Source organism: Cariama cristata, unplaced genomic scaffold (genome assembly GCF_000690535.1).
Source record: "Cariama cristata isolate BGI_N322 unplaced genomic scaffold, ASM69053v1 scaffold26884, whole genome shotgun sequence".
Classification (NCBI taxonomy): domain Eukaryota; kingdom Metazoa; phylum Chordata; class Aves; order Cariamiformes; family Cariamidae; genus Cariama; species Cariama cristata.
This window is the reverse complement of record NW_009612798.1, coordinates 2798-27786: the sequence shown is the minus strand read 5'-3', so window position 1 is coordinate 27786 and position 24989 is coordinate 2798. Positions and strand designations below refer to the sequence as shown.

The 24989-nt window shown below is 36.8% G+C and overlaps 2 protein-coding genes across 3 annotated transcripts in view; both read right to left on the bottom strand.

Moving 5' to 3' along the window:
• HDC (histidine decarboxylase) overlaps window positions 1-1366 on the bottom strand; it is a 10382-nt gene extending 9016 nt beyond the window's left edge. The window contains exons 1-2 of the mRNA XM_009698783.1: window positions 1294-1366; window positions 299-459 (exon numbers count right to left, since the gene is read on the bottom strand). Coding sequence (XP_009697085.1) covers window positions 299-459; window positions 1294-1321 — 189 coding nt within the window. The 5' untranslated portion in view covers window positions 1322-1366. The remainder of the gene's footprint in view (window positions 1-298; window positions 460-1293) is intronic.
• A 2835-nt stretch (window positions 1367-4201) lies between these two features.
• GABPB1 (GA binding protein transcription factor, beta subunit 1) lies at window positions 4202-21026 on the bottom strand. Of its 2 annotated transcripts, none has more exons than XM_009698782.1 (8): window positions 20918-21026; window positions 19845-20012; window positions 19179-19373; window positions 17940-18051; window positions 17434-17547; window positions 12393-12578; window positions 10936-11051; window positions 4202-5997 (listed from the first exon to the last, which is right to left on the bottom strand). In XM_009698782.1, the coding sequence occupies exons 1-8, from the start codon at window positions 21023-21025 to the stop codon at window positions 5845-5847; spliced, it is 1152 nt and encodes a 383-aa protein (XP_009697084.1). In that variant the 5' UTR covers window position 21026; the 3' UTR covers window positions 4202-5844. The 2 variants fall into 2 exon arrangements, with proteins under 2 accessions (XP_009697084.1, XP_009697082.1); XM_009698780.1 differs by having other exon boundaries at window positions 5017-5997; window positions 17904-18051; window positions 20918-21025.
• Between the last annotated feature and the right edge of the window lie 3963 nt (window positions 21027-24989).

Below are 24989 nucleotides of genomic sequence, written 5' to 3'. Positions count from 1 at the left end.
TTCAGCAGGCAGAGGTCTTGTGAAGCTAAATTCACTAGTGTCAGAAAAATCATTGTTTCCCTCTAAGCAAATATAAGCTATTCTTAATGTATAAAATACTTCAAAAATACATTCAGTCCATGCCCTAAAATTGTGTTAGAATCCTTCTGTGGACATAACGTCTACAAGACTTATTCTACATTATGGGCGCTTTACCTATTTAGATAAATGTTCTGCATAATCTGTGCATTCCCAGGTTTTAGCATTCACCCCAGGCAGTAATGGCTTTTTCCTGTCATGATTATATTTTATTTCTTACCCCGGGCATAATAATCTTCTCTATATCTCCAAAGATGTTGTCCCAGCTGTCTGGGTCCATTGGGGCAGAATCCGGCAACTGGGCTCTCATGTAACCTGGCTGTACATCAGGTGTCACACGTCTCTCTCTCACATTGCTCAGGTACTGGCAAATTTTTTTCCCTGGAAGAGGCAAACCAGTGCTTTGAGTTTTGATTGCAGGAAAACTAGCTTGTAGTACTAGCACTTCATGCAGTCTGTCACTAGTATCGGACAGGGCTTGGAATACTGCTCCCAGGATAGCCATAGGAACAAACCTTCCTCCTACACCGTACTTGTCCCATCTAATAATATAAGGACACGGCTTCTAGAACAGGCTTCAGAGGGTTATTTCAGCATCGTCACTGAATAGTTCAAACATACCTTTAAAATACAATCATAGTACAAGTACAGTTTGTTTGATTACTGGGAAGATAGACAGATTTTCTTGCCTACATATTAACTGAAACTGCATTCCACAGAAATTGGATTTTCTTAATGCCCAATGCTTCCCCATTGTTACACCATACCCCCTTTTGCATTCTCTGAAAACAGCTACACAGCTCCACACCTTTCCTCCACGTTTTAGGCAATCTCCTCCAGCCTTGGGACCAAAGTTTGCTCCCCATCTCCAGAACTGTGCCAGTTATCACTGAAGTTTCATGGTGTCAGCCAGGGAAGAGCCACTGTGCTTTACCTCTTAGCACAAGTTTATTCAGAATCAGAGTTTTGCAGCTTTCCCACAGTATTTGAAATGTAAGATCAAAAAGCCTAAGTCATCCACTGACTCTAAATCCATTAATTTAAACTCAACCATGGGATACATTTTTGTCTCGACTTCAGCAGATCTAAGTCTCAAGGACGTGTGCAAATAAAGAGTATATAGCTCATCCTAATTTTGGGTACCACTCCCAGCCCTACAACACTTGATCTCCATGAGCAAATGCTACCAGTTTCCAAGAGCAGACAATCACTCACCTCTCCGTCTGTACTCCTCAGGCTCCATACCGATTCCTTCTAAAAGCACCTCTTCAAACCTGGGCCACAACCTTTCAGGAGCGGTGGGCAGTTTGGTCTGGTGCCCTGCTAGCTGCTTCACCCTTTATAGCTCCCTTTATCTCTCAGACTCACGCATTCTGGAAAAGGTTTAATGCAGGCAGGTTATTGGTGAATGTTTATCTAACTCCTCCCAACTGAGGGCTTTTGCAGTCTCTTGTACATTCTCCTCTGTGCTCTTTTGATGTGTAAGATAATCTGTCTCTACACGGAGCTGCCTCTGCACTGACCCTTTCCCATCTTCAAACAATCTTTCAGAAGTCTCACAGGAATCCATGTCATGAATATAAGACACATTAACATCAGACTTGTGGGAGGAAAAAAGCTCAAGAGCTTCCAAACCCAAATAAAATCAGCCATGTTACTCTAGCCCACCAAACTACTGCGCTAGCAGTAGTCATTAAAACAAGGCATCAACACATAACAAATTTGACACTGCAGGTGAGGACTTCCCTCTCCCCCTTTTTTTTTTTTTTTAAAGAACTGTAGGACTGCGTTTTCCCAAGAAGAGAGTATACCTGCATCCCAAGTCTTCAGTCACTATGCTGTCAGTCCCTTGCTGCTAGATGGAAAGGCATTACAATCATTGCCAGTTCCAGAACTGCAATACAAAGCAGCAATGATCCTCTTTGTGGATTTCCTGCTCTTCCAGATCAGAGCAGGTTACACTGCAGGGTGATGATCCTCCACCGATACCACCCTATATTTCTGAACTGGGAAAACACATCTTCTCCCCCCCCGCTGTGCTTGCTTTTCTCACATATGATATGCATAAGCACTGGGATTTGGCCTTGTATCTCCAGAATTCCTCCAAGTCCTCTACCTGCATTGTTCTCAGTTTGGAAGAACAGCCATGTAGATTCCCCCTTGTTCCAGTTTCAGGACCCAAAAATACAGCCTGACCTATCTTTGGCAGCACGACCTTTGACACTGTTCTCAATGTTGAGCGTTTATCATCTTCACCAGAAGGAACTCACTTGCTCTACACTGATACCAGGCAGCCCTGGGAAAAGAGAGAGGTAGGACTTATGGACTAAGCACCAGAAAAGAGAAATTATTACATAGTACAATATATGCTTGCCCCGTTTTCACTATGCCCTAAGCTCCTGCTTAGGGCTGGCCCGGTTGGAGACAGGATACCAGGCTAGGCTGACCCTTCATCTGATACACGACCATAGTTTTTCTGTTCTCATTATACAGGAGACAACTGGCTGTCAGAGCAGCTTTGATTTTCTGCCTCATACTATAATGCAGCCTAAACGCTTTCATTATTCTAGAAAGGTGTTTTGTCTTTCTCCACAGCACACTTTCTACAGAACAGTGTGAAAACCTTTCCCAGTTTCTGCTGCGATTAGATACTTGAGAAAGAACTGTTTCATAGATATGACAAAGATGCTCTGATAGACGCATATCAGATTAATATATGGAAATAAAGAAATATTTTTTAAAAGGCATTGAAATAAGTGCAGAAAAAACCATAGTATATGCATATTCATCTGCTTTATCTCACATTTCTCTGGAAACATTAGGAAAAAAATAACAAGTTGCCCACACACTTAATATCAATTTATGAACCTCTCTTGGCTTTACTGTAAATGCTACCATAAAAGGGGACAAAGAAGGTACGAAGAGACTGGCATCGAGAACAGGACCAACTCAAAAAGAGCTCAGAGTTCTCAAAAACTGTGATTCTAGCTCATTACAACTAACTAATACATTACTTTAATATACAGATGTCTGTTCAAAGAAAGCTGGTAGCTAATTACATTTATGATTTCAATTTGGAACAGCAAATAAGGAGCAATACTTTTAACAATGTTTTCAGAGCTAAACTACACAATAAATATTCCATGTGACATATACCCTATGCGCCTTTGCTCAAAGGTGACAGCTTCATCAGGTTGGTTTCTTGTTCTGTGTGGAAGAGAACAAAGAGCAGGTCCTGTTCGGAACTAGAATAAAATAGGTGGTAATGAATTACAGGTAGGGTAAATATTGCTGGTGATAAATAAATTTTTGTTATAGCTACCCTGCACTTGGAAGGATTTTGTTACAGGCAATGAGGAATAGAATATTTGCTCACAGGAAGCAGAATGAATAGAAAAGGTTCTTTTCATTGTTTGCTACAAAGGTTTGTGCCGTCAAAACCGTGGGAAATTCTCCATTTGGACATGAACATTACCACTATCGCTACTCAGACTAACGCTGAAATTCTTATCGTTATTAAGAGTTCACAGAGATTAAACTGTAGTTAAGTTTGTGGGATGTGAGGACACAAACATTATTTTGATCACAGAATAATTCAATTGGAGCAATGCCTAACCACCACATTTAACTTGACTAACTGGTTCCTGCATTCGCTAGTCACATAATGGATAATTTCTGAAAAAAAACCCTAAAATATAGCAATTTCCAGTTAGTCACTGCACAAGGCTTGCTTCAAGTCCTAGTACCAGCTGAGCACGATTACATCCTTGAAAATAATAATTCTAGAACCATTACCTCAGATTTTCCATTTTTATTATCTTTTGATTATTTTTGGGTCAAATTTGCCAATCAGGATCAAATTTTCAAAATTTATACCAATACTAGGATATTTAGGATTTTTTTCCTAACTGCCAATTCTATAAATTCAAGTCAAAGTCTGAAGGAATATTTTACTTTGTATTGTATAATGCAATTCTTTCCCCACTCCTCCCTTCTACCTTTGAAAGCCATTCTAGGCTTAGAACTGTTTTTTCCTATTTTTCTGAATGCCTAACACATCACAGCTTTGACCTTCTAATATGCATACAAAACAATGGAAATGGAATTGATTCTGCACTATATATATGTGGAAAAGATATTTAATTGTAAAATAGAAAAAGTAGGCCAGAGTACAGTTTTAAGGGTAATTCTTCTGTGTACAGTATAGGTAAACTAGACTTTTTGCTTAAGTTTATATAAACAATTCCATAAAAGCAGTGAAACAGGGAACAACAAAGCAAAGCACAAAAAGTTTTATCTTACAAAAAAGGAATCTGCACAGTAGTTCAAAATTTAATGTAACACAGCACTGAACAATCTTAAGGCAGCGCAGTCTAAGTACAGGACTAGAAGCCAAGAACTCCTGAGATCTACTCCCAGGTCTACCACAGATTCATGTGGTTTTGGGCCAGTTATTTAACGCTCCCTCTGTTGCACTTATACCAGTTATAAAATTGAGACGGTAACACTCACTTACCTGCCTCAGGCAATACAGTAAAGGTTCTTTAAAAGATTTTACAGTGCTCTGAAGATGTAATGTGCTATATAAATCCTAAGCATAATAGATCACTGCACAGACACACACAAACACAGTATCACAGTGAAGAACAATGATGCTAGGTAACAAGAGCATCACTACAACATAAAAAAAATTACTTGTCCAATTGCATGATTAAGATGCAAAAGTCCGTTTAGAAAAAAAATGTATCACTGAAATAATTTCAAGGCTATTCTGGAAAAAGAGACCAATAGGAATATTCTAAAAGAACTACTATTTGTGTTCCAGTGGAGACATTCTATTCATTATTGAACTTTAAAATGTTTGTACAGGAAAATCGTAAGACACACAAAGGGAAGTTTCAATGTCTCCACTACCAAATTTTAAATTGCCTCTAATACGTAAATTAAGATTTCTTTTTTTGTTCTTTTTAATTAGAAATTACATTCTTCCAAGAAATATGCCATCCACAATAAAACTGGCAGCTAGCTTACTTCAAATGACCTACAGGCTAAACATTTTCCTCATAATTTTTCTCATCTTTGCTGAAAAATACCTATGCAAGATGTACGTGTAGAAATTATAAAAACATGCAGCATATGTACAAACTGAAAAGTTTAAAAAATATTAGCTTCATATACATGTCAATCTACTTGGATATATCCGAAATTAAATATAAAAATTTCACCACCTAAAATAAAAAAACCCAAAAATGGTTTTCAGAGAATCTGAGACAACTACTTAAAGCTGTACAAAGATTTCCACCTGGAAATGTCTTATTCAGAGAAGTTTAAGTTGTTACCATGTAGAAATAACTGTTAATTCATTTTGTCACATAATTAATTTTCAAGTTGTCAGCTTAAATCAACAACATCACCCTTAAAACTGTTCTGTTTTTCAGAAGTTAGATTCATACTAAAATCAAAAATTTCACAAAAGCATTGGCTTCTCATGTTTCTGGATCCCTTCAAAAAGATTTATCAACTCATTTTGAAACTGTAAAAAAAACAACTATTTACAGTATTTCATTTTAAATATTTTTCACAATTTCTAAATTCAGAGTTTTTATGTTACAAGAAATTCATCAGAGCTCACGGCTTAAGTCCAGTTATCAACTTGTAGCATCTTCTCTATCATGTAATCCTGTGTCTGTACCCATATAGCGTACAGTTCAAGATTGTACTGCAGGTTTTTGAAAGTAACAGGCTTTGCAGTATGTTCATTTTTTATTAAACAGCTTCTTTATTAGTCTGGAGGCGGTTCATTGCCTCTAACTTCTGCCGATAGGCCTCTGCTTCTTGTTCTTTCTTTAGAAGCTGCTGACGATATTTTTGTGCTTCTCTGTTTGCCTCATCCAGCTGTTTCTGAAGAGTTTCTCTTTCCTATTAGAAACAGAACCAGCAATATTTTGTCAAATACGTATCAAATACAAGTTAAAATGGCAAATACTTTTCCTTTACATGCAGCTTAAGTGTTACGGTATGATGTAGAAACTGTTCAGTTCTTACTTGGGCAAACCTATATGAACGTTGCTGTGTAAATTAGATGTGAACTATCACACCAGACAACTCCCCACAATAAGGCTTGAAGTGTAAATACAGTAAATCCAAGTTTCTTTAGCTGCAAAGATAACAAGCAAGTCTTCATGGAAAAAGAGTGAAATAAAAAAGTGGAAGTATGGTGATAAAATACTAACATAATACATTAACTTTTCTCCAATGATTCAATTCCCTTCATTACTTTTTAAAATTGGAATCCAATCTAACAGGATTGTCCCTTTCTGTTGTATTTCTAATCGGACAGTATAATGAAAACCTGTTACCTAACAGCAGTTTGTACTGCAAAGTGGCAGCTGCCCACTAACCAAAATATACACATAACTGGTTTCTAAATGAAGTGATCTGAAGTGATTGATACTATGCAATCCAGAGGTATAATTATATCCCCAAGGACACCACACTTTTATGAATTAAAAGGCATTCAGCTAAATAAGCTTTTTCAATTCAAAAGGAGTAACTTAAGGCTCCATCCTGCATCCAAGTTTGCTGGGGATGGCTATATAATGGTTTCTAAGCAAAATAATATGGGAAATGCCACTTCCTATGAAGCTGCCTTCGCAACTAAGGAGAATGGATTCCTGTCTCCAGTGACGTAGGTACTCTCATTTTGTTTGATGCTGCACTGAGCTCAATTGAAAAAGCAATTTGCTTAGAAAATAGCTTTGTTTTGATCTTCAACCAAACACCATTTCATTAAAGTGCATCATACTTTTATGAGTAAGGTAGTATTTGATTTCAAATCATTCTTTCCACTGTAGTTGTTAAGTAGCCACAAGAGGGAAGTTGTCAGGGAAGCGAGCTATCGCCCAGGAAAACAAAACTCTTATCAAAAACTGAGGCCCAGTGAAAATAAGTTGCCTTTTCTCCTTATTCCCATCCCAACACTTCAGTATCACATCCCCATTTAATACCTCAAAACAGTTGTTAGATGTTTCTCTCCCCACACCCCCATAACAGCATCCCTATTCTTCACCTCTTTGATGCACTCACATATTTTCATGGTCAGAGCCTGAAAATACAAAATACTGTGCCTCCCTTCTACTTGCTATTGTTCTCAGTACTTGTCACAGTCACATTTAGCAGTCACATGCTGTGCTGAATGTGCTGGAATATAATGGCATAGGTGATCAGATCATTGCTAATACCAGCATCTGTATAGCAAAAACAACAGGTGAAGGAGAGATGTTATTAACAGGTTATTAAGACTAGCTATAGTACAGAACAGAACAAACTCCATTAAGTGCAACTTGATTTTACATAGGGCTTTAAGAGCTGAAGGGAGCTAGCTAGGGTTTGCTTCATTTGGAGCATATGCTAATACATTGAGAGCTCATGTGATCTTGCCTACTCATTTGAAAAGGAAGTTCAGCTTCCACCTCTGAAAATTTGGATTCTGCTTTTTAAGCAACTTCTTGAACGGCCAATCCACGTAGCAACCAGACTGACAAATGCCAAATGAACGGTAGAGCCTACATCTCAAAGGATCTAAAACACACCAATGATGTTCCAGCACCAGTCCAACCAAAACATACTGCTATTTCTGTGAGTTCTCTATGTAGTATAAGGGGAGCCAACAGCTTATGTAAAACAGCTTCACGGAGTAGAAAGTTGGCGAAAAGAGCTACAACACAATTCTCAGGGAAGCAGTCAAAACAGTTGATCCTGCTACACGTGGAAGGCAACCTTTACCTCTTGAGGACACTGAACTCTGGGATATACTGAGCTGGGCATTATCTACCTCATGAATTTGTCACGTAAAAAAAGTCAGAAATCTAATACTGGCCAGAAGCAAAGCTGGTCTATCTACTGGGCTGCAGAAGAGTAAGAACCACCAGGAGCTTACTGGTCACTGGTTCTATGGTGCATTACAAAAAGCAAGGTGCAATCACTACTATGGAGTGTGTGCAGACTGCAAACACTTGGGGGTGGAGAGATTCTCAGACAATATCTTAAGTGTACTTCCCAAGAGAAAAATACTCCTGTAAGGAGTATAGCACATTAAGAAAGGGATAGGAAAAAAGAAAAAAACAAGTCTCAGTGGCAGAGACAAGATAAAAATCAATATCTACCAGACAGACTAGCAATTCAAAGCATGTAGATTAGTCCAGCAATTAACAGGTGTAGTTTTTAGACAGTCATAGTCTTAACATAAACAGAATGAGTTAAGGAACCGAGGCCAAGTATACGGTCTAAGGCCAAGTATACAGTTTAAGCAGGCAGTGGAGGGAAAGCAATGCTTCTGGAGGAGCAATGCAGATCTACAGTGGACTGAACAGTAAAAATGGGTTCCTTAACTTTGACGTCTAGAATAGGGAGGACTGTTCCTGCTCTATTAATTTAATCAAATCCAGAAAGTGTTTTTAGGGCACTCTTTAGAACACAACTGAAAGTGTTCTAATTATTTGAAGTCCTTTTGTATCAGTATAAAAACCTACCCGGGTAAAAATTAAATTAGAAGATCTTGAGTGCTCTTAAGAAATCTTCCATTTTATCAGGGAATTTTCTTCATTACATGTAACATTTCTTAATAGTCTACATATTGACAATAGGAACACCCACAACTAAAATAACCAAACCAAGCATTCTTTTTAACAACAGAAAAAACAGGGATATTAATTCATTAATATAATTAATTTACAATTATGATATTATCTTTTTTTTAGTCTAGTGAAATGATTGTCCTGGTTCTAATGTGTATCACCTTTCAAACATCCAACATAGGAAAACCAGTCAAATTCAAGAATGAAAATAAAAATCACTGTATGTTAATGAATTATACATGAAAATGAAAAACACAGTATCTGTGTGACAGAGGTTTTTTTTTTGCTGCCATCCTATGTTTAAAATATCAAACTGTTTAGAAAAACTGTTACTCTTCAAACTGAGCTGAAATGTTTGAACTTAACAGACCCAGAAGAGAAAAATCAAAAACCACCACTACAGCTTTAGTTACTTTTACACGAAACTTTGTCACATGAATGGGAGGATGATCAACTTAAAGACTTTCAAACTACAGCTAACTGTTCATACACTTACGAATTTAAAACAGCTTAAGAAAGTGCTCTTAGGCTTGAAACAACTCTTTATAATGAAATACAGCAATGAATCATCAGTGAGGGAAAGAAACCGAACAATAAAGGTTTTCTACATTAAAAAAAATGTAGAGAGGATGGGTCCCACTCCCTCCAAATTCAAGCATCTACCACCTTCTATGATAATGAAGTTTGAAGTGAACTGACTTTATGTGCACTTTAACATCTCTGTTACCAAAATGGGGTAGCACTATACCCCTGTGAACCACAATAAGGCTCCTGAAGTCAACTGGCTTCCACACAGAGGCAGAGGTCTGCATGTGCATTTCCAGTTGTACAGGCAGGAATAAAGTCAGTCATCAAGACTTGCACTTAAAGGTAACAGATAAAGTAACTCATCTAAGCCAACTTCTTTCAATATTTGAGAAACGTGTTTAAAATATATAATTTAAACTGGTAACCCCCTTAAAAGAATTATTTGTACTGTTATAGCAACTATCTGTAATTAGGAACAGGTCAATTTATTCCTTAATCAATCTAGATTTTTTTTTTTTCTCTTCACCTAACAGAATTATTAATACTTAAGGAAACATAATTTCCTTTATGAATAATTCAGGCAGATGTTTAAAAGTGTGAACAAAAGAAATGCTTTTATTGTAACAGTCATACATTTTAAAAAATGCAGCAAGAAAATTTCCAACTGTCATGATAACCTGTAATGACCACAAAGCTGCAAAGGCCAACAGCACTTGATGTGACAACTTAGTGACAGGGAAAGCAAGTGATGAAAGGTGGTAATTATTGTTATTAGACATGGATAACATGTAGCACATACTGTACAATAAAAAGTATTCAATTAGTCACAATTCAATAATATGAACAGAAGTTGGAGAATACAACCTTTGATAAATGAAATATCATGTAGTTGACCAAATGAGAACTTACAGCCTAGTCAAAGCAGACAGCAATTTTCATAAACTTCTGACCAAAACTGGTCAGCACAGTTAGAAGTAATAGAAGAAGGAACGAGATGGTTGACCTACTGTGGCTAATATAAAAAAGCTACAATTTTAAATTGAACAGCTACATCTATTTGTCATATGTAACAAGAAAAGCGCTCTCAACGTTGTTAGGTCTTCTGCACTATAATTTTAAAAAAACAGGATGGTGCAAAGATGTGTAATAGTAAACTGCTCCAGAATTTAAAAAAAAAAAAAAAAAAAGACAGATAAAAATTGACAAACACAGAATCTTACTGTTTCACATTTCCATTAGCAGCTATCTAGATATCATGAATGGAAAGGAAATGATGCTAAAAATATGATCTCACAATCAGGACAAGCATGTGGTCGTAACAGAAAGATGAGGGTAATGTACTCTCATTCATCGTTAGCGGAAAGAGTCAAGTTACTCGATAATATATCAGTACCTAGTTTTAAAAACTAGCTAGTGATCTTAAAGGAAAAACAAAAAAATTAAGTTATCACATATTTAAACAAGTGCCACTTTTATGTGCACAATCACAGGATGAAGCAAACAACTCTCCTGTACTCCTTTTACAATAACTTTGAAAAAGATGAATTCTAGTAACAGGGGAGATTGAACAAGTTATTGTTTCACACACTTCATTCTGTGGTAACACAGAAATTAAACTCTAGAACAACGCAAAAAACCAGATACTCTGTGCTGAACACTCTCGTTAACACATATCACGTAATATACTCCTTACTTCTATTTCTGCAGACTCCACACGATTTTCAACAATCTCAATGCACTGTCTCTTCACTGGCGGTTCTTCACTTATCACAGTTTCTTCAGCAATGTCAGTTGCTGGAACTGTTAATACTGAAAACATGTTTGTACATGTAAATACATTTACTTCAAACAATATTTGCACTACATAATAAAATTACTTAATTATATGAATTTTAACAGCAATAAAATGCAGAGACTTTTCTTTACGAAAACACAACTATATAATAAAGTGCATTAAAAAGTCAGTATGGGGAAAATTTACTAAAAACTTTAGCTGCTTGTATGCTACTAAAGAATTTTAAAATTCTTTGTTACTGAGGTCTGCAACAGTTAGTTGTCATGCTGGAGTATCATCACTGTTTTTCACAGAGTAAACAGACATGGAAGTGAATTACAGCAGTTACCAGTGTCAATTCTGTAACTTATGTAGCAGATCGTCTTTACAATGTTTCTTAAGCAAATACAAAACTGGTTTTTGATTTTGATTAATTAGAACACCTTAGGTAATCTGAAAATCCAGTAGCTATTAACCTTGAAGGAAAAAAATTAGGGATCTAAAGAAATTCATACTCTTAATTTACTCATGCAACCATCTGGCAAATAAATGTTGTAACTGTCACTTCAGTTACTACCTACACACATTCATGCTTTCTGATAACTAGCTGTACTTGTTCAGACAGACTGTGAATGAAATAATTTGTCTCCGGTGTACAATTCTGCAAGCTCCACACTGGGAGTACTCATGAAGAAACCAGAGAAGGAATCATTTCTGCCTAAATAGTATGTGCAGAGCACCTTTAAAAGAAATCACCCAAAACATATGCATGTCACAAAATAGGACTTATTACACCAGCAGCTTCCACAAACAAAGTACATATGGCCAAACAGGACAATTTGTGTCACCATGGTTTCACAGCTTCTACCACTGCTCCTCTAAAACCTGAAGCACGTAAGACGTGGCTTTTGTTCTGTCAAGAACACCCTCCATGGGACATGCACAGCTTGCTTGATGCATCAGATTCCTAAACCCAAGCCTCACCTCCCCACAGTATTTCCAGCAAGGCAAAAGCATATGCGTTGGAAGAAGGTTTTTGTTTTACTCCATCTTCTAGTTTTCATAACAAGTTTGCAAGAATCAAACTTACTGAAGGCAAAGCAAGTAGTTATCACTTTTCCCTTAAATGCCCCATTTCTCTTCCATACAGTTTAGTAATTCTTCCATTCTTTCTCCTAATGCAGAGACTCAGCTGACGTGATAACTCACTAAACTGCAGTAGCTCATGTCTGAGCCTTTTGCGGTATAAGAATTCAAAGATGTATTTAAATTGATAATTACACAAAATTGTCCAAGGTATTTACACCTAACAATTTATTATTACTACTATAACTAAAACAGTTCCTCAAGCTTGAGCTGTACATGCTTCCACTCACCTTGTTGTCCATCTGGCATGGTCACAATGATTGGTTGCCCTATTCCGCTGGTTGGAATCGAATGCAGATTACCAAGCTGAATGCCATCTGTAACTATAGTAATAACTTGCTGACCTCCAGAACTGACAACTTGCTGAATAGCACCATCCACAGATTCTGCAGTCACAACTTCTTCTGTGGCCACAACTATCAACAAATTAGTAAAGGAATTAAGTCAATTTAAAAATTAAGCTTTTTGGTTTCAAATGCTTTTTGCTCCAGCTGAGAAAAAAATTTCTTCCGTGTGTTTTAAAATTTGACATACCCTCCAATTAATGCATTACTATATATTATACTGTTAAAAGAAATCTTTCACCAGGCCAACATAAAGCACTAAGATTTTGAAATATACATGCAACTCCATTCTGGTTTACCTTGCTCAATATAATTTTTAATTTTTTTTTGTTTAGCATGTTTCCTAATAGATACACCCTATTCAAAACTGACACTTTTGGTTCAGTGTTAACATGGCAGCAAGAGCAAAAGTCGTTTTTAAGAACACAAATAACTTTTGCATCATACACAAGCTGGACTAAGTCATACTAATGGGAATAAAAAAAAATTAAACTTGAAATACTATCTTGAAACTACTCCTCAAGCAGTACCTTGCCAGGTGTACCTCAGGACCCAGTCCTGATTTCTCTGCTTACTGTAACAGTCTTCATGATAGTAAAAGACTGAAGGATCTCTAGAGAATCTTAAATTTTTGTCTGTACTACATGGGTACTTCAAACACAAACACAACTTTATTTATTATACAAAGTATGAAACAAGACTAAAGGAAAAGTTCTGCAGAGTTGACATTTTTACATCTTTGAAGGAGAAAGATAAAGCTTAAAGAGTAAAATAAACCTTCTATGTACATAATTCCATTTGATTCGATAATGAGTATACAGCAGCGAACTCTCACAGTTCTATATAACATCTATAAAGCAAGGTAAAATAAGGGAAATACTGCATTCAGAATTACAACAAATAGCACAGCTTACACTACACCTCACTGTAATTGGGGTCTTGCACTACCACCCTTGTTTTTTAAAACAAGATACCGAGACAAAGAGCAAGATCACTAGTAGCACAATCAAAGAATTTGAAGCCCACTAACTCTATTTTATTTTTTATTTGTCAGGGTAAAAGCAAAGTCTTTGATTTAAATAACAGACATTAGAGTGCTTTCTATCTACAGAGATGAAATTAAAACCCTACACACTGTTGTGATGCTCGAGATGACAGAAGGTAGATAAAACCCTGAAGCTTTCATCTTAAGTTAATTACAGTATACCACACACACAAATCACTCTGTAGTTCAAATGATGACTGCAGTCATCATTTTCTGAAGATCCTTATGTTCAGAGATTACTATCCTATAGCACTGCTTAAATATTCACAGAGTGTTTATTCAGTAAACCAAAACAGTAAGTCCTAGAAGAATAAGTGGTGTTGTACTGAACTCGATTTGGCTTCCAAGTACAGGCTTAACAGTAAGAAAGACCACTGTCACAAAAAATTCCAAGTGGCAAGTGCCAATACTAGCTGCTGTGCGAAATAGCTCTGACCTTTCAGTTTTGAACTCAATGATGGGCTTTTAGTTCTGCAAGGAAACATCATTAGGACTTCCTCAGACCTTGAAAGAAAAATGGAGATTTTGTCTAAAAAGAAATTATTCTATATAAAAGAAAAATATCTCCATAAATACAGTCCTTATTCCTTCCGTGCTTTCCTTCTGTATCTATACCCATATAATTATTAGTTACCACACTACTTCACAGGCTGAAGGAAAGCCGAAGTCATTTAAAACAGCAGCACTATCATTTTCAAGAATCTCTGTATTAACATGCCTTATCATCTTCTGCAGTGTGTGCAGGGGGAGAACACCTGCACATGCAGTAAGACATAAGCCTAATTCCAATACAGGCACTCCAAATATTGCATTCCAAATCAGATTTTTCTCTAATCCAACTGTGAGTTCCATATATACATTATCCACCACATTTGTACATAATGTCCATGTCCTCATATACACTTCATTTGAGTAACAATTAAAAAAACCCATGATTCTATTTAGCTTCAGTGAGAAGCACCTTCCTTCCTTTGTTTTTACAAAATTGATGTGTTTTTAACTGCAAGACATGAGGAACTAGGGGGAAGAGATCAGGGTAAAGTTAACTTTGAAAGAGGAGAAAAACCTAGACAAAAACAGCATAAAAGGCAGAACCTAAGTGTTTTGTCCAAGTTTATATAGTCTTAAATACAGGAGGCTAAATACAACGTAAGAGCCAAAAACAGAATTATAAATACTGTCAAAAATTGTATGATTGAGAAATGGATCTTTTAGAAGATGAGCACAATGAAAATGTGGTTTTTTGTTGTTTTCTTTTTTTTTTTTCTCCCTTAAACACACTTACTACCGATGCACAGGTGACAAAAAGCTGCTTTTGTATTCTTTACACTTTATAAACTATTAAAGGAGGAAGAACACAGGAAATAATTTGCAGACAGTAAGATGCTGCAAGGTTGCCAACACATCTGCATAAAAATCAAAGCAGAAGAACTGAAATAAACAGGAGTGTTAGGTATGACGCATACTGCATTACTGAAGGTGGGAAGCTACCACATCAAGACTTCAAGCTCATTCCTTCCTGCCTGTCATCTCCTGCCTCCTCTCTAATGGCTTTTGTCTTCAGTGGTTTACTGACCTGTAACATGGGTTACACTGCACCACTGCAAGGGTAGGGCCATGAAACATGAGAACTCTTGGTTAGTTAAGTCTATCACTGAGTCCTGGATACACATTTAATGTTCTGTAATCCCATTCAATCCCTTCTTGAGTTTCTCTCTCCTACAATTAGATCTGAGTTTCATTGAAATATATTAATTGACTGAAAACATCAGCAGCTTCTTCTGTAATGAGAGGCGCTGCACTCTGATTTTGAATCATCCACTTCACTTGCAATATTTACATGTCGTAAAATAGTATAGCTGTACTTAGGTACTGCTTTGAGAAGGTGTAGAAGAAAAGAACTGTATGTATTAAGAAATCCTGCAGGACTTCAAAATACTTAGAGATGAAAACTCAGGTATATGTTGGGATATAGCTGTCATGTCAGCAATTCTGAGAGTACCGATCTCTTCTATACTTTCAGTGAAAACTGTGTCCTTAAGAACAATGTCATCTGCAGAGCTGAATTCCCCGAGAATTTTTAAGTACCAAAGACTTTGACCATGCAAAGCATCTCAGTACTGTAAAATTTATCACAATGACCATCACCAACAAAAAAGCGAAATAAATGCATTTCTTAGAAACGTGTTCAGAAAAATTCAGGTTATCATAAGCGTCATAAATCCTTGATCGACAGAGGGTTGTTACTCTCCATAGTGATCTCTAGTCACTGGCTTTAAAGTTAGGCTCATCTTGCTGCTTATCACATCAGTGCCCAAAATCCCAAGCTAACTTGGAAATAAGGCTATAGTGCTACACATCAGTATAATAAATACTAAACAAACAAAAAAGCCATCTGGCCTACCACAAAACTTCAGTAGCTACAGACATACCATACTGAGAAAACTAGGGAGCAACATATGTAAAACAGCACTGGGCAAGTGAAGTATGCATGAAATACTTCACAGCTTCCTTTAGAAAGCCAGGTCTCCATGAAAACACCTTTTGGGACTCTCAGAGTAACAGAAGTTTTTATACACTATATAGCCTACTTCAGAGACAAAAACTAGGGATTTCTCTGTCCCAAAGCTAGCTAACAAAGAATTAACATAGCACTCGACCTCTTAAGTGCTAGTTTTACCTGATTTTTTATGCAATGGCAAGATATTAACATACACTATAATTGGAAAATACGGTCTGGAACAGAAGTTTAGCAGCATCCTCTTATAAAGTAACTTTCAATAATTCAGAATCTTTTGATCACATTTTAACTTTATAGTAGATGGTATTACAACTTGCTCAAATTATAAAAGGAGGTCTTTTCCTTGCTTATATCTCTCTTTCTCAAACCTGTTAGTGGTAAGGACTTGTCTTTATAATCCATTTTGATGCAGTTAAGACTCCTGACTGCCCTTTCTTCCTTCACTTTGCATGCTGTAATGAACAAAAGTGAGAAAGTACACAAAGCAAGCAACACATTATTCAGAAAGAATGGAGAAAGATATCCAGGGCAACTTGCACAGTATAAAACCTTGATCAAAGGGTTTGGTTTTTTTCAGACAAAGTAGTAACTGCCAAAGATCCATAGGGCAAGGGTGAAGGGTTTTTATGTTAAGAAAGAGGAATGCAAAACTTGGGAACTAGGCACAATGGAATTTCTTGTGCCTCTCTGGCTTCTTGTCATAGCCTTATGGAATAACAGAGGGTACATACAGCTGCAGTGATGGACACACGCTGCCTCTTCCTAGGAGGACAATAATGTATTACTAGCCTTACATTTACCTGAAGTGCCATGACAGCATACCAGCCTGAAGTGGGACATACTAATCACTACATATTATTATAAATGCAAGTAGAACACCTCAATGTTGAGAAGATGACTCACAGACATCCTCATGGGGAAACTGCACATTAAGATCACCAAATATTCTTGTGCCTTTTGGGTGAAAGATTAAGAAAACTGCTGACAAAATATATGCAAACAACACTGGAGGCCATTTCCCAATATTTAGTAGAAAGAAGCATTCATAGAAAACATTCTCCCACCAAATGCAACTAAACTGTATATAGACAAAAACGTAAAGTCAATCTCCTGAATTACGCTTGCTCTTAGCGCTACTCACATTAGGCCCAGAAATACCCGTTGCGGTCAGAAATCTTATTAAGAAATAATTGTACATATGAATCTGGCAATCTTCCAGGCAAAAGTAAAGGAAAAATTTTGTTCATGCTGAAAAGAGGAAGGAAGATTGTAATCTCATTTTTTTATGAGCTGTATCTCCAAAAGCACTAGTTATGTACTTTTAGTTTATTAAATGAGGTTAAACGACTTAGCTTTCTAACCTGGTGTTTCTGAAGAATTAGACAGCGGAGCTGATGCTTCTGCTAAAGCTGCCAACGTGGCTAATACTGATGTCGATGAATTTCCAAACTGTACAGCAGACACTCCTGTTTCATCTAGTAGGATGGAAAAAAAAAAAAAGTTAGCTGATAAATTTATAACCAGTGAAGTCCCTTTTTTTATTATTATTGCAATGAAGCTTCTAACACACACACTGTTCTCAGCGACATTCTGCTGAACGAAAGTGTTATTCTGAAGACAAGTTTGTTAAGCAAATACAACTTCTGATAATTTATCTCCACGAAGACTGTTGTTTTAAGTACCTAGATATTTACAACACATAAAAAACAACGAAGAGGAACATGGTAGTTACTCAATTCTTACCACTGCTTTTCCTCAAGCCTTTTCACTAAACAATGAAAATCAATTCAAGTATAAAATCCCAGTAGCTATCCTATAGGCATCTAAAGACCTGTTCCATTTGATGTATTTGCAGAAGATACCAGACCTGTTAGGTTCACCACCCCTCCAGGTCCAATGATGAACTGCGGTGTTGCTGCATGTATCGTCACAGTGTCCGGACTCTCTGGATTTGTATTGATTTGGTTCTGCATTGCAATCTAGGAGACAAAGGTAATAACATCATTCCAACTGAAGGTATAAAGAAGTTATTTACCGTGTAGGAACTACAATGATTGCACATTCCACTCAAACAAGGAGGATCTCCCTCGTTATACTCATGCAATATACACACATTGTGTCACATCTTGTGCTCTGTGTAAGTATATGGGAAACATCTTTTTTGGCTAAAATCCAAAGACAAAAAGTCTTTTGAAGTGAAAGAGAATAATGACACACTGCTACTTCTCCTTACCATTTATTGTAAACAGAAGACCATATGAAGACAAGGCCCTTTTCTAGATATGCAAGCTTACTTTTCTAAAACAGAGGCCGGAAGAACCAAGATTGCTGTGGCAGCTACATGCCATGAAAATCAGCTCCAACAGCTTAGTAATTGCTATGAATTGTACATGGCCAGTCTTCTTTTGTCTTTCTTTGAATTATTATTGACTTGTATTTACTATATCCTTTCTGCAATGAAAAGAAGGCTAAAGGAACAGACCAGAAGTTCATATAGTTCAAGATGTAGGGGAACAACAGATTTATACGGTGACACAATGATATTTCTCATTTGCTTTCCATTCTTTTCTCAATAATGCTTAGCACTGAATTTGCCTTCAAGACGACTACTGAAGAGTGAGCACACATTTCCATGAAGTATCTATTAACATCCCAATCTCTATCAGTTCAACAATTCAATTCTTGTTTTTCTAATTCAGGAAAAATTGTCATCTCTTTTCTCCTCTCCTGATCTCCAATTGTTAAGAAATTAATATCCACATATGAAGTTAACTGAACACTAGGGTATAGTCAAAACATATTAGCAGAGTAGGAAGTTAAGTTTTACACCTTGCTTGTGAAGACTCCACCTAGTTCTGTGTACTATAACACTGAAATTTAAGAAAATAAAGGATGTTTATCCTTGACTTTGTAGGGGGTGAAAATGTTCTTCAGCCAACTAATGTTTACTAACATTAATCTCATTTCCATGTCATGAACGAGACTGGAGTTTAGCATTATCACTCAACATACAGTCTCACAGCTGCTATATTAAAAGCTTAGTTTATCACATGTGTAAACAAGTACTTTGCTGTAAGTTCCCTTAACATCATGAATCAAAAGTTACCTGTAATATTTCTGCAAGGTCTTCATTTCCATTGTCTACTGCAATATCTAACGCCGTTTTGCAAAATTTACTCTGAGCATGAACATCTGCTCCGTACTTTATTAAGAGTTCTACAACTTCTTGGTGGTTATGTTCAGTAGCCCAGTGAAGTGCAGTCATTTTGAGCATGTCCTTCGCATTGACATCAGCGCCATGCTACAAACAAGATTATTGCATAAACTATGTCATTAGAAGTATCTGAATTAAATAATGCTGGTCACAGAATGAAGCCCAAAATTGTTTTTCTCCATCAGTAATGTTCTCTTATCTTACATTTACAGATTTATTAAAAGTACTTCAATCTCACTACCAAATAAATTATTTGCCTCAAAGGATTAAAGGCTCCCTAAAACATAACATGTCTTGGTTCTAAAAGCTGTTACTCACACAATGTCAAATTAGGAAATAGTCTTATTTTGAAACAGCGATAAATAATTCACCTGTAATCATCATGATTTTTAATGCTGAAATAAATTACAGTTTAATAGGAAAACAAAGCACCCAATGCACACCATATAAATATTCACATCATTTCAACGTTGGTTTCATGACTAAAAGGGAATTGCAAATATCTGATCATAAACCATTGTAATATCCCCACTCAGACCCTGTTTCAGCAGTCTTTACCTTAAGTAAGACTTCTACAATGCTGGCATGGCCTTCTGATGCTGCCATATGTAATGGAGTTCTGTCCACTTTGGTTCTGGCATCCCGACTTACACCTGCTCGCAGCAACACTTCTGTTGTTGAGTAGTGTCCATACTGTGCTGCTAGATGAAGTGGAGATGTTCCCAACTGCAATGTCATGGGAAAAGTGGAGTTTTAACAGATGTCAGTATGAAGTATTTCTTCTTATTCTGGAGTGATCAAACTCATGTGTCAGACCACAACTTCAAAATCATTTTCCTTTGCAGTCTCAAAGAAAGAAGCTGTTGGGGCTTTTACAGAGTATGAAGGAGGGGCGGGGGCGAAAGTTGTGAGGTGTTTTTTTTTTCCCCAATAATCACAACACACTAAAACCAGCTCATTAGAAGCAACTTTTTGAGGTCTGGGCTATGTTTTTTCTGTCTTTCTGAAGTGTGATGTTTCAAGGGGCCTAACCCCGTGTTTAGTGTTCGTCAACAGGCTATACCAACATTGGAAGAGATCTCTGGAAGTCGCTTAAGTCCAATCTCCTGCTCAAAACAGAGTCAACTTGAAAGTTATGTCACTAAGTAGATTAAGGCTCTTAAGGGCTTGTAAATACCCTAGAATTTTAGGTACATGGTGTCCCTATACAACCTATTCAAAAATAGGCACTTCCAAAAAACAACTCAGAGTCCCTATTATCAGGAAACTCTCAGCTAAACATATTACGTAGTTGGGACTGCTTTCTCAGTTCAGACCTCTTACTATACTAAATGCGTAAACACAATAACTAGGAAGATGATTGCTGCTTTCTCCCATTAACCATTCCAAAGGTCATCTTAAAAACCACCAGAGCAAGGTCATTCACAGTCTGTTACTAAAAATCAGTAGAAGGTCACACGAAGAAATAGACAATTTTAATTTTGAATTAGACATTAGATGATGTGACTGCAGAATTCCAAGAAGAAACTCCCAAGGTTTGCAACATAAATGCTTAATTGTAATAAGCCTACTTTCTTCTTCAGGTCAGAAAAGTAAGAGGATTTACCAAACACCGCAAAAGTTTTCATTACCCAGTCTGTGGTAAAAGGTGCTCCATTTGCCATCAAAATCCGAACTTCATCATCTTGACCTGCTCGCGCAGCTTCTAAAAGTTTCTTTCCCAAATCTACTAGTGACATCTAGTGAAGGACATAAAGGAATATAAATAAAAAATAACAACATTAGTACTATTTTAAGTACAAATATGCCACTGTCATTTTTTTAAATTACTATTTCTGAACTACTCCAAAAAGTTTAAAAATTGGAGTTGGTATTTTCTGCCATGAGAACAAGCTTTATTGATTGCAATAAGCAGCTTGATTTTAGAATTACTTTTGTCAGCCAAACAGAACTGACACCAGCGTGAAGATTTCGGTATTACAATGCTGTAACCATAGCAGCTGCAAAGTAAGATGAAACTAAATTTAAACTGAACTGGATGCACATTTCTTAAAGCAAAAAGTGCTTTAGAAGCTCTCACCTGATACTGCAACCTTCTGCAGCTTTGTCCAGCTTTCAAATGGCACTATATCATGGCTGCTAGCTTACATGCCCAAAGGCAATACATTCACTTATCTAAAATGCCTACATGTATTTAAGAGGTATCACTATGTAAATGCATTCAGATAGATATGAAACACAACACCTTTCTGACTTCTTATCCATCACTATCACTTCATTCTGCTCACCCTAAAATACGATTTCTGTACTCCTAGCTACAAAACAATGTAATAAGCATATATTATTGTACTAAATGCATCAGATATACGAACCAAAATGTCCACCTGAAAACAAACATTACTACCTGCTTCAACTGTCTACAGTTACTAAAAGTATGTTAAGTGCAAAATTTTGTTTGAGACATGACCAAGATACTAGCTGAAGAAGTTTCACATCATCTTTAGATAATCTCCCTTTAACAGCACTCAAAGTTCCATATAATACAGAGCATGCAAAACTATATGTAGACAAATGACACCTGTTTATGTTTCTGTTGCATCAAAGATTTCCTAGTATAACATCTTTTTAAACCCATTCTATTTCATACTTGCTATTAAATTTGTTCAGTTAAAAGAAAATTTAGAACTAAACCACAACTCACACTACTAATCAAAATATATCATTAACATTTTAGTCCTATATCTATGTTTTCCACGACCAGAATGCTAGGAATGGAATTACTTTCATCAGTTTAGTTTCCAGTCACAAGCAAAGTTAAGCCTATATTACTAATAACAGTAGCTGCAAGGCCATGCAGCCAATTTCCTACACAAAGTTAGGAGTCTATCACTTCAGAAAGAAATCCTATTAAATATACACTTTAATCACAAAACCAACATATTTGGAAAGTTCTCTGCACCTGGTTCAACTGGCAAAATCTGTGTGCTATATTGCTTAATAAGCTGAAAGCTATTGACTTGGAAAGAAATTAGAAAGGAAGACAGAAATACTGCAAATGCAGAACTCCAACACGTATCAGTAGAGCCATCAACTGGAGCAGATTACTTTTGTCTACAGAAAGGACTGCAGGCAGCAATATCCCCTTCACTAAAATAATACTCCATTTACGTCCATCCTTCTAGTACACATGGACATGTTGATTTGTCTCCAACCAGAAAAGGGAAGAGGAGCAGAAAGGTGGCAGGACAGGACACCTACTGACAATGGGAAAAGGAAGGAAAAAAGGAGCACAGAGTCAAATGCTGAGGAAGGGACAACAGCTGACTCTTCCATAAAGAGAAAGGGCAAAAGACAAACAGGAGTAAGAGAAAAATCTACTATCCCTATTAAAGGCAGACACTAGGAGTAATGATCTAAACCAGTAATAGGACAGAGAAGGCATTTGGCAAGTGCAGCAGTGAAATGAAGGAATATAGCACTGCCTTTACATCGCACCCTTTTTTTTTTTTTTTTTTTTTTAAGTGGGAGGTGCAATTTAGGAAGGAAAAGAGTACACACAGACACACACACTTTTCCTGGTGGTCTAATACCACCACATCAAGGTCCTCAGAAGCAAAAGGAAAGCTGGAACTTAACGCAAAATACTGAAGTTAGGAACTAATTCAGAAAGACAACAATTAATTTTCCTCATATTTATTTTTGTTTTAAACACCAGTAGAGAAAAGGAACTAATAAAGTCTTCTTTTGGAACTACAGAATCATTGAGGATGGAGGGGACCTCTCAAGGTCACCTAGTTCAATCTCCCAGTCAGAGCCAGCCCAATAGGCTCAAGCTGTACAGGGCTTGGTCCTGTTGAGTTTGGAATGTCTCTGTGGATGAACATCCCACCACTTCTTCAGCCTCGTTCCAGTGTCCGACCACTCTAATTGGTAAGAGGTGCCTTCTGTGTATACCTGTCTTTCTCCACTAACCAAAAAGACAGCCTTGATAAAAAGCTTATACTAGATGTCTGTTAGACAACAAAAACAGGTGAATTAAATTACAGTCTGTACATTTGACAACTACCCCTATTCAGAACCCACTGACCACATCTATATTGGTGAAATAAACTGCAAAGTTGTTACCAAAACCCTATCCAGGGAAAAAAAAAAAAAAAAAAAAATCAGGTATGGTGGCCTGCAAAATACAAGTCTCACTCCCAGGAGATGTTAGGGACAAACTTCAGCCTGAGATCAACACCTTTTCTGAGTCCCTCTGAACCACTACCGTTGAACACACTGTCAGAGTGACAGTACATCAGTTCTCATCTCAATGCAAAAGTAAACAGCTTTACAATATACTCAATAAGAAACATTCTAATCAAGGAAAAAGAGGGACATAGAAGATCATACATGACATAACCTTCATTACCATGTATCACCTACATTAACCAACACTCTCTTGGTTGATATAAAGCGTTCGTATTTCAACCAAGCATAAAGCATCACAGAAGTTTCTGTATGTTTCATGATGCAGAATTTTAAGTTCAGTTAAAATGACACAAATTTATTTTAGAAATTAAGTAAAAGTTTCAGTTCTCATAGGGTACTGGAAAGCATGCTTGGGCCATCTAGTGGAAGAAAGTTAAAAATCTAGCAAAATTACGCTCAAAAATAAATACCACATTATGTGTCACTAATGCACTAACAAGAGCAACTGAAGAGGTCTTTCCAACAAAACTCATGCACATTTAGTCACTTTTAAACAACGAATACTAGCATTCACAAAATTTCTCAAGAGTAGTCAACCAAATGCTGATTTCTTTGGCATTCCAAGAACCAATGGAATCTTGGCTTCCAAGATTCCATTCCAAGGACTGGAATCCTTGGCAGTCCTTTCCAAGGCAGACCAAACTGAAGAGGTCTTTCCAACAAAACTCATGCACATTTAGTCACTTTTAAACAACGAATACTAGCATTCACAAAATTTCTCAAGAGTAGTCAACCAAATGCTGATTTCTACTTGGCAGACCATTCCAAGGACCAATAGCATAAGGTCAGGAAACCCTTGAGTAATTACATGCCCCACGCTTCCCCTCATACTCTTCCACTACTAGTATTGGGACATACTGAGAAGGATCTGCAGTGTCAGAATTCCCCTATCTTCCCTTTATAGAAAAACACTTCAGCTGCTCTCTTGAGATCATTTAGTAACTACAATAGCACAGTGATACTATCAAAAGCAAAGTTCTATATACAGTACAATAACTTATATTTAAAATTGAAATGAGACTTCCATTTCAAAGCAGCACTTTTAGTTAAGTACTGCTGCTACTCCATGTAGTGTTACAAATCGACTTTACTGAACCGCGTTAGAAGGTACTCTTCAGGAACTGTGTCACCTCCATCAAGCTTGGCTAGCATGACAGCTGGGTAATGCTTTATAAAAGGATTCTTTCAGACAATAAAAACATCACTGGCTTTGAAATAAAGTATTGGGACTGTTATAGCTAGTCTTATGGCAATCTGAGTTTCAGGCTTCTAACAGCTCCTACACTATTGTGTGAACAGAGGGTTTTGTCTACAACTGAGTAAATAGGGAAGAGCTTCTGCTGGGTTTGTGCTTCTTTGCATTAACCACCTCCTGAACTTCCATATTTCATTATTGCAAGGCATTCTGTACAGTATCATTAGCCAGATGCCACAATTAACTAATTTAAACTT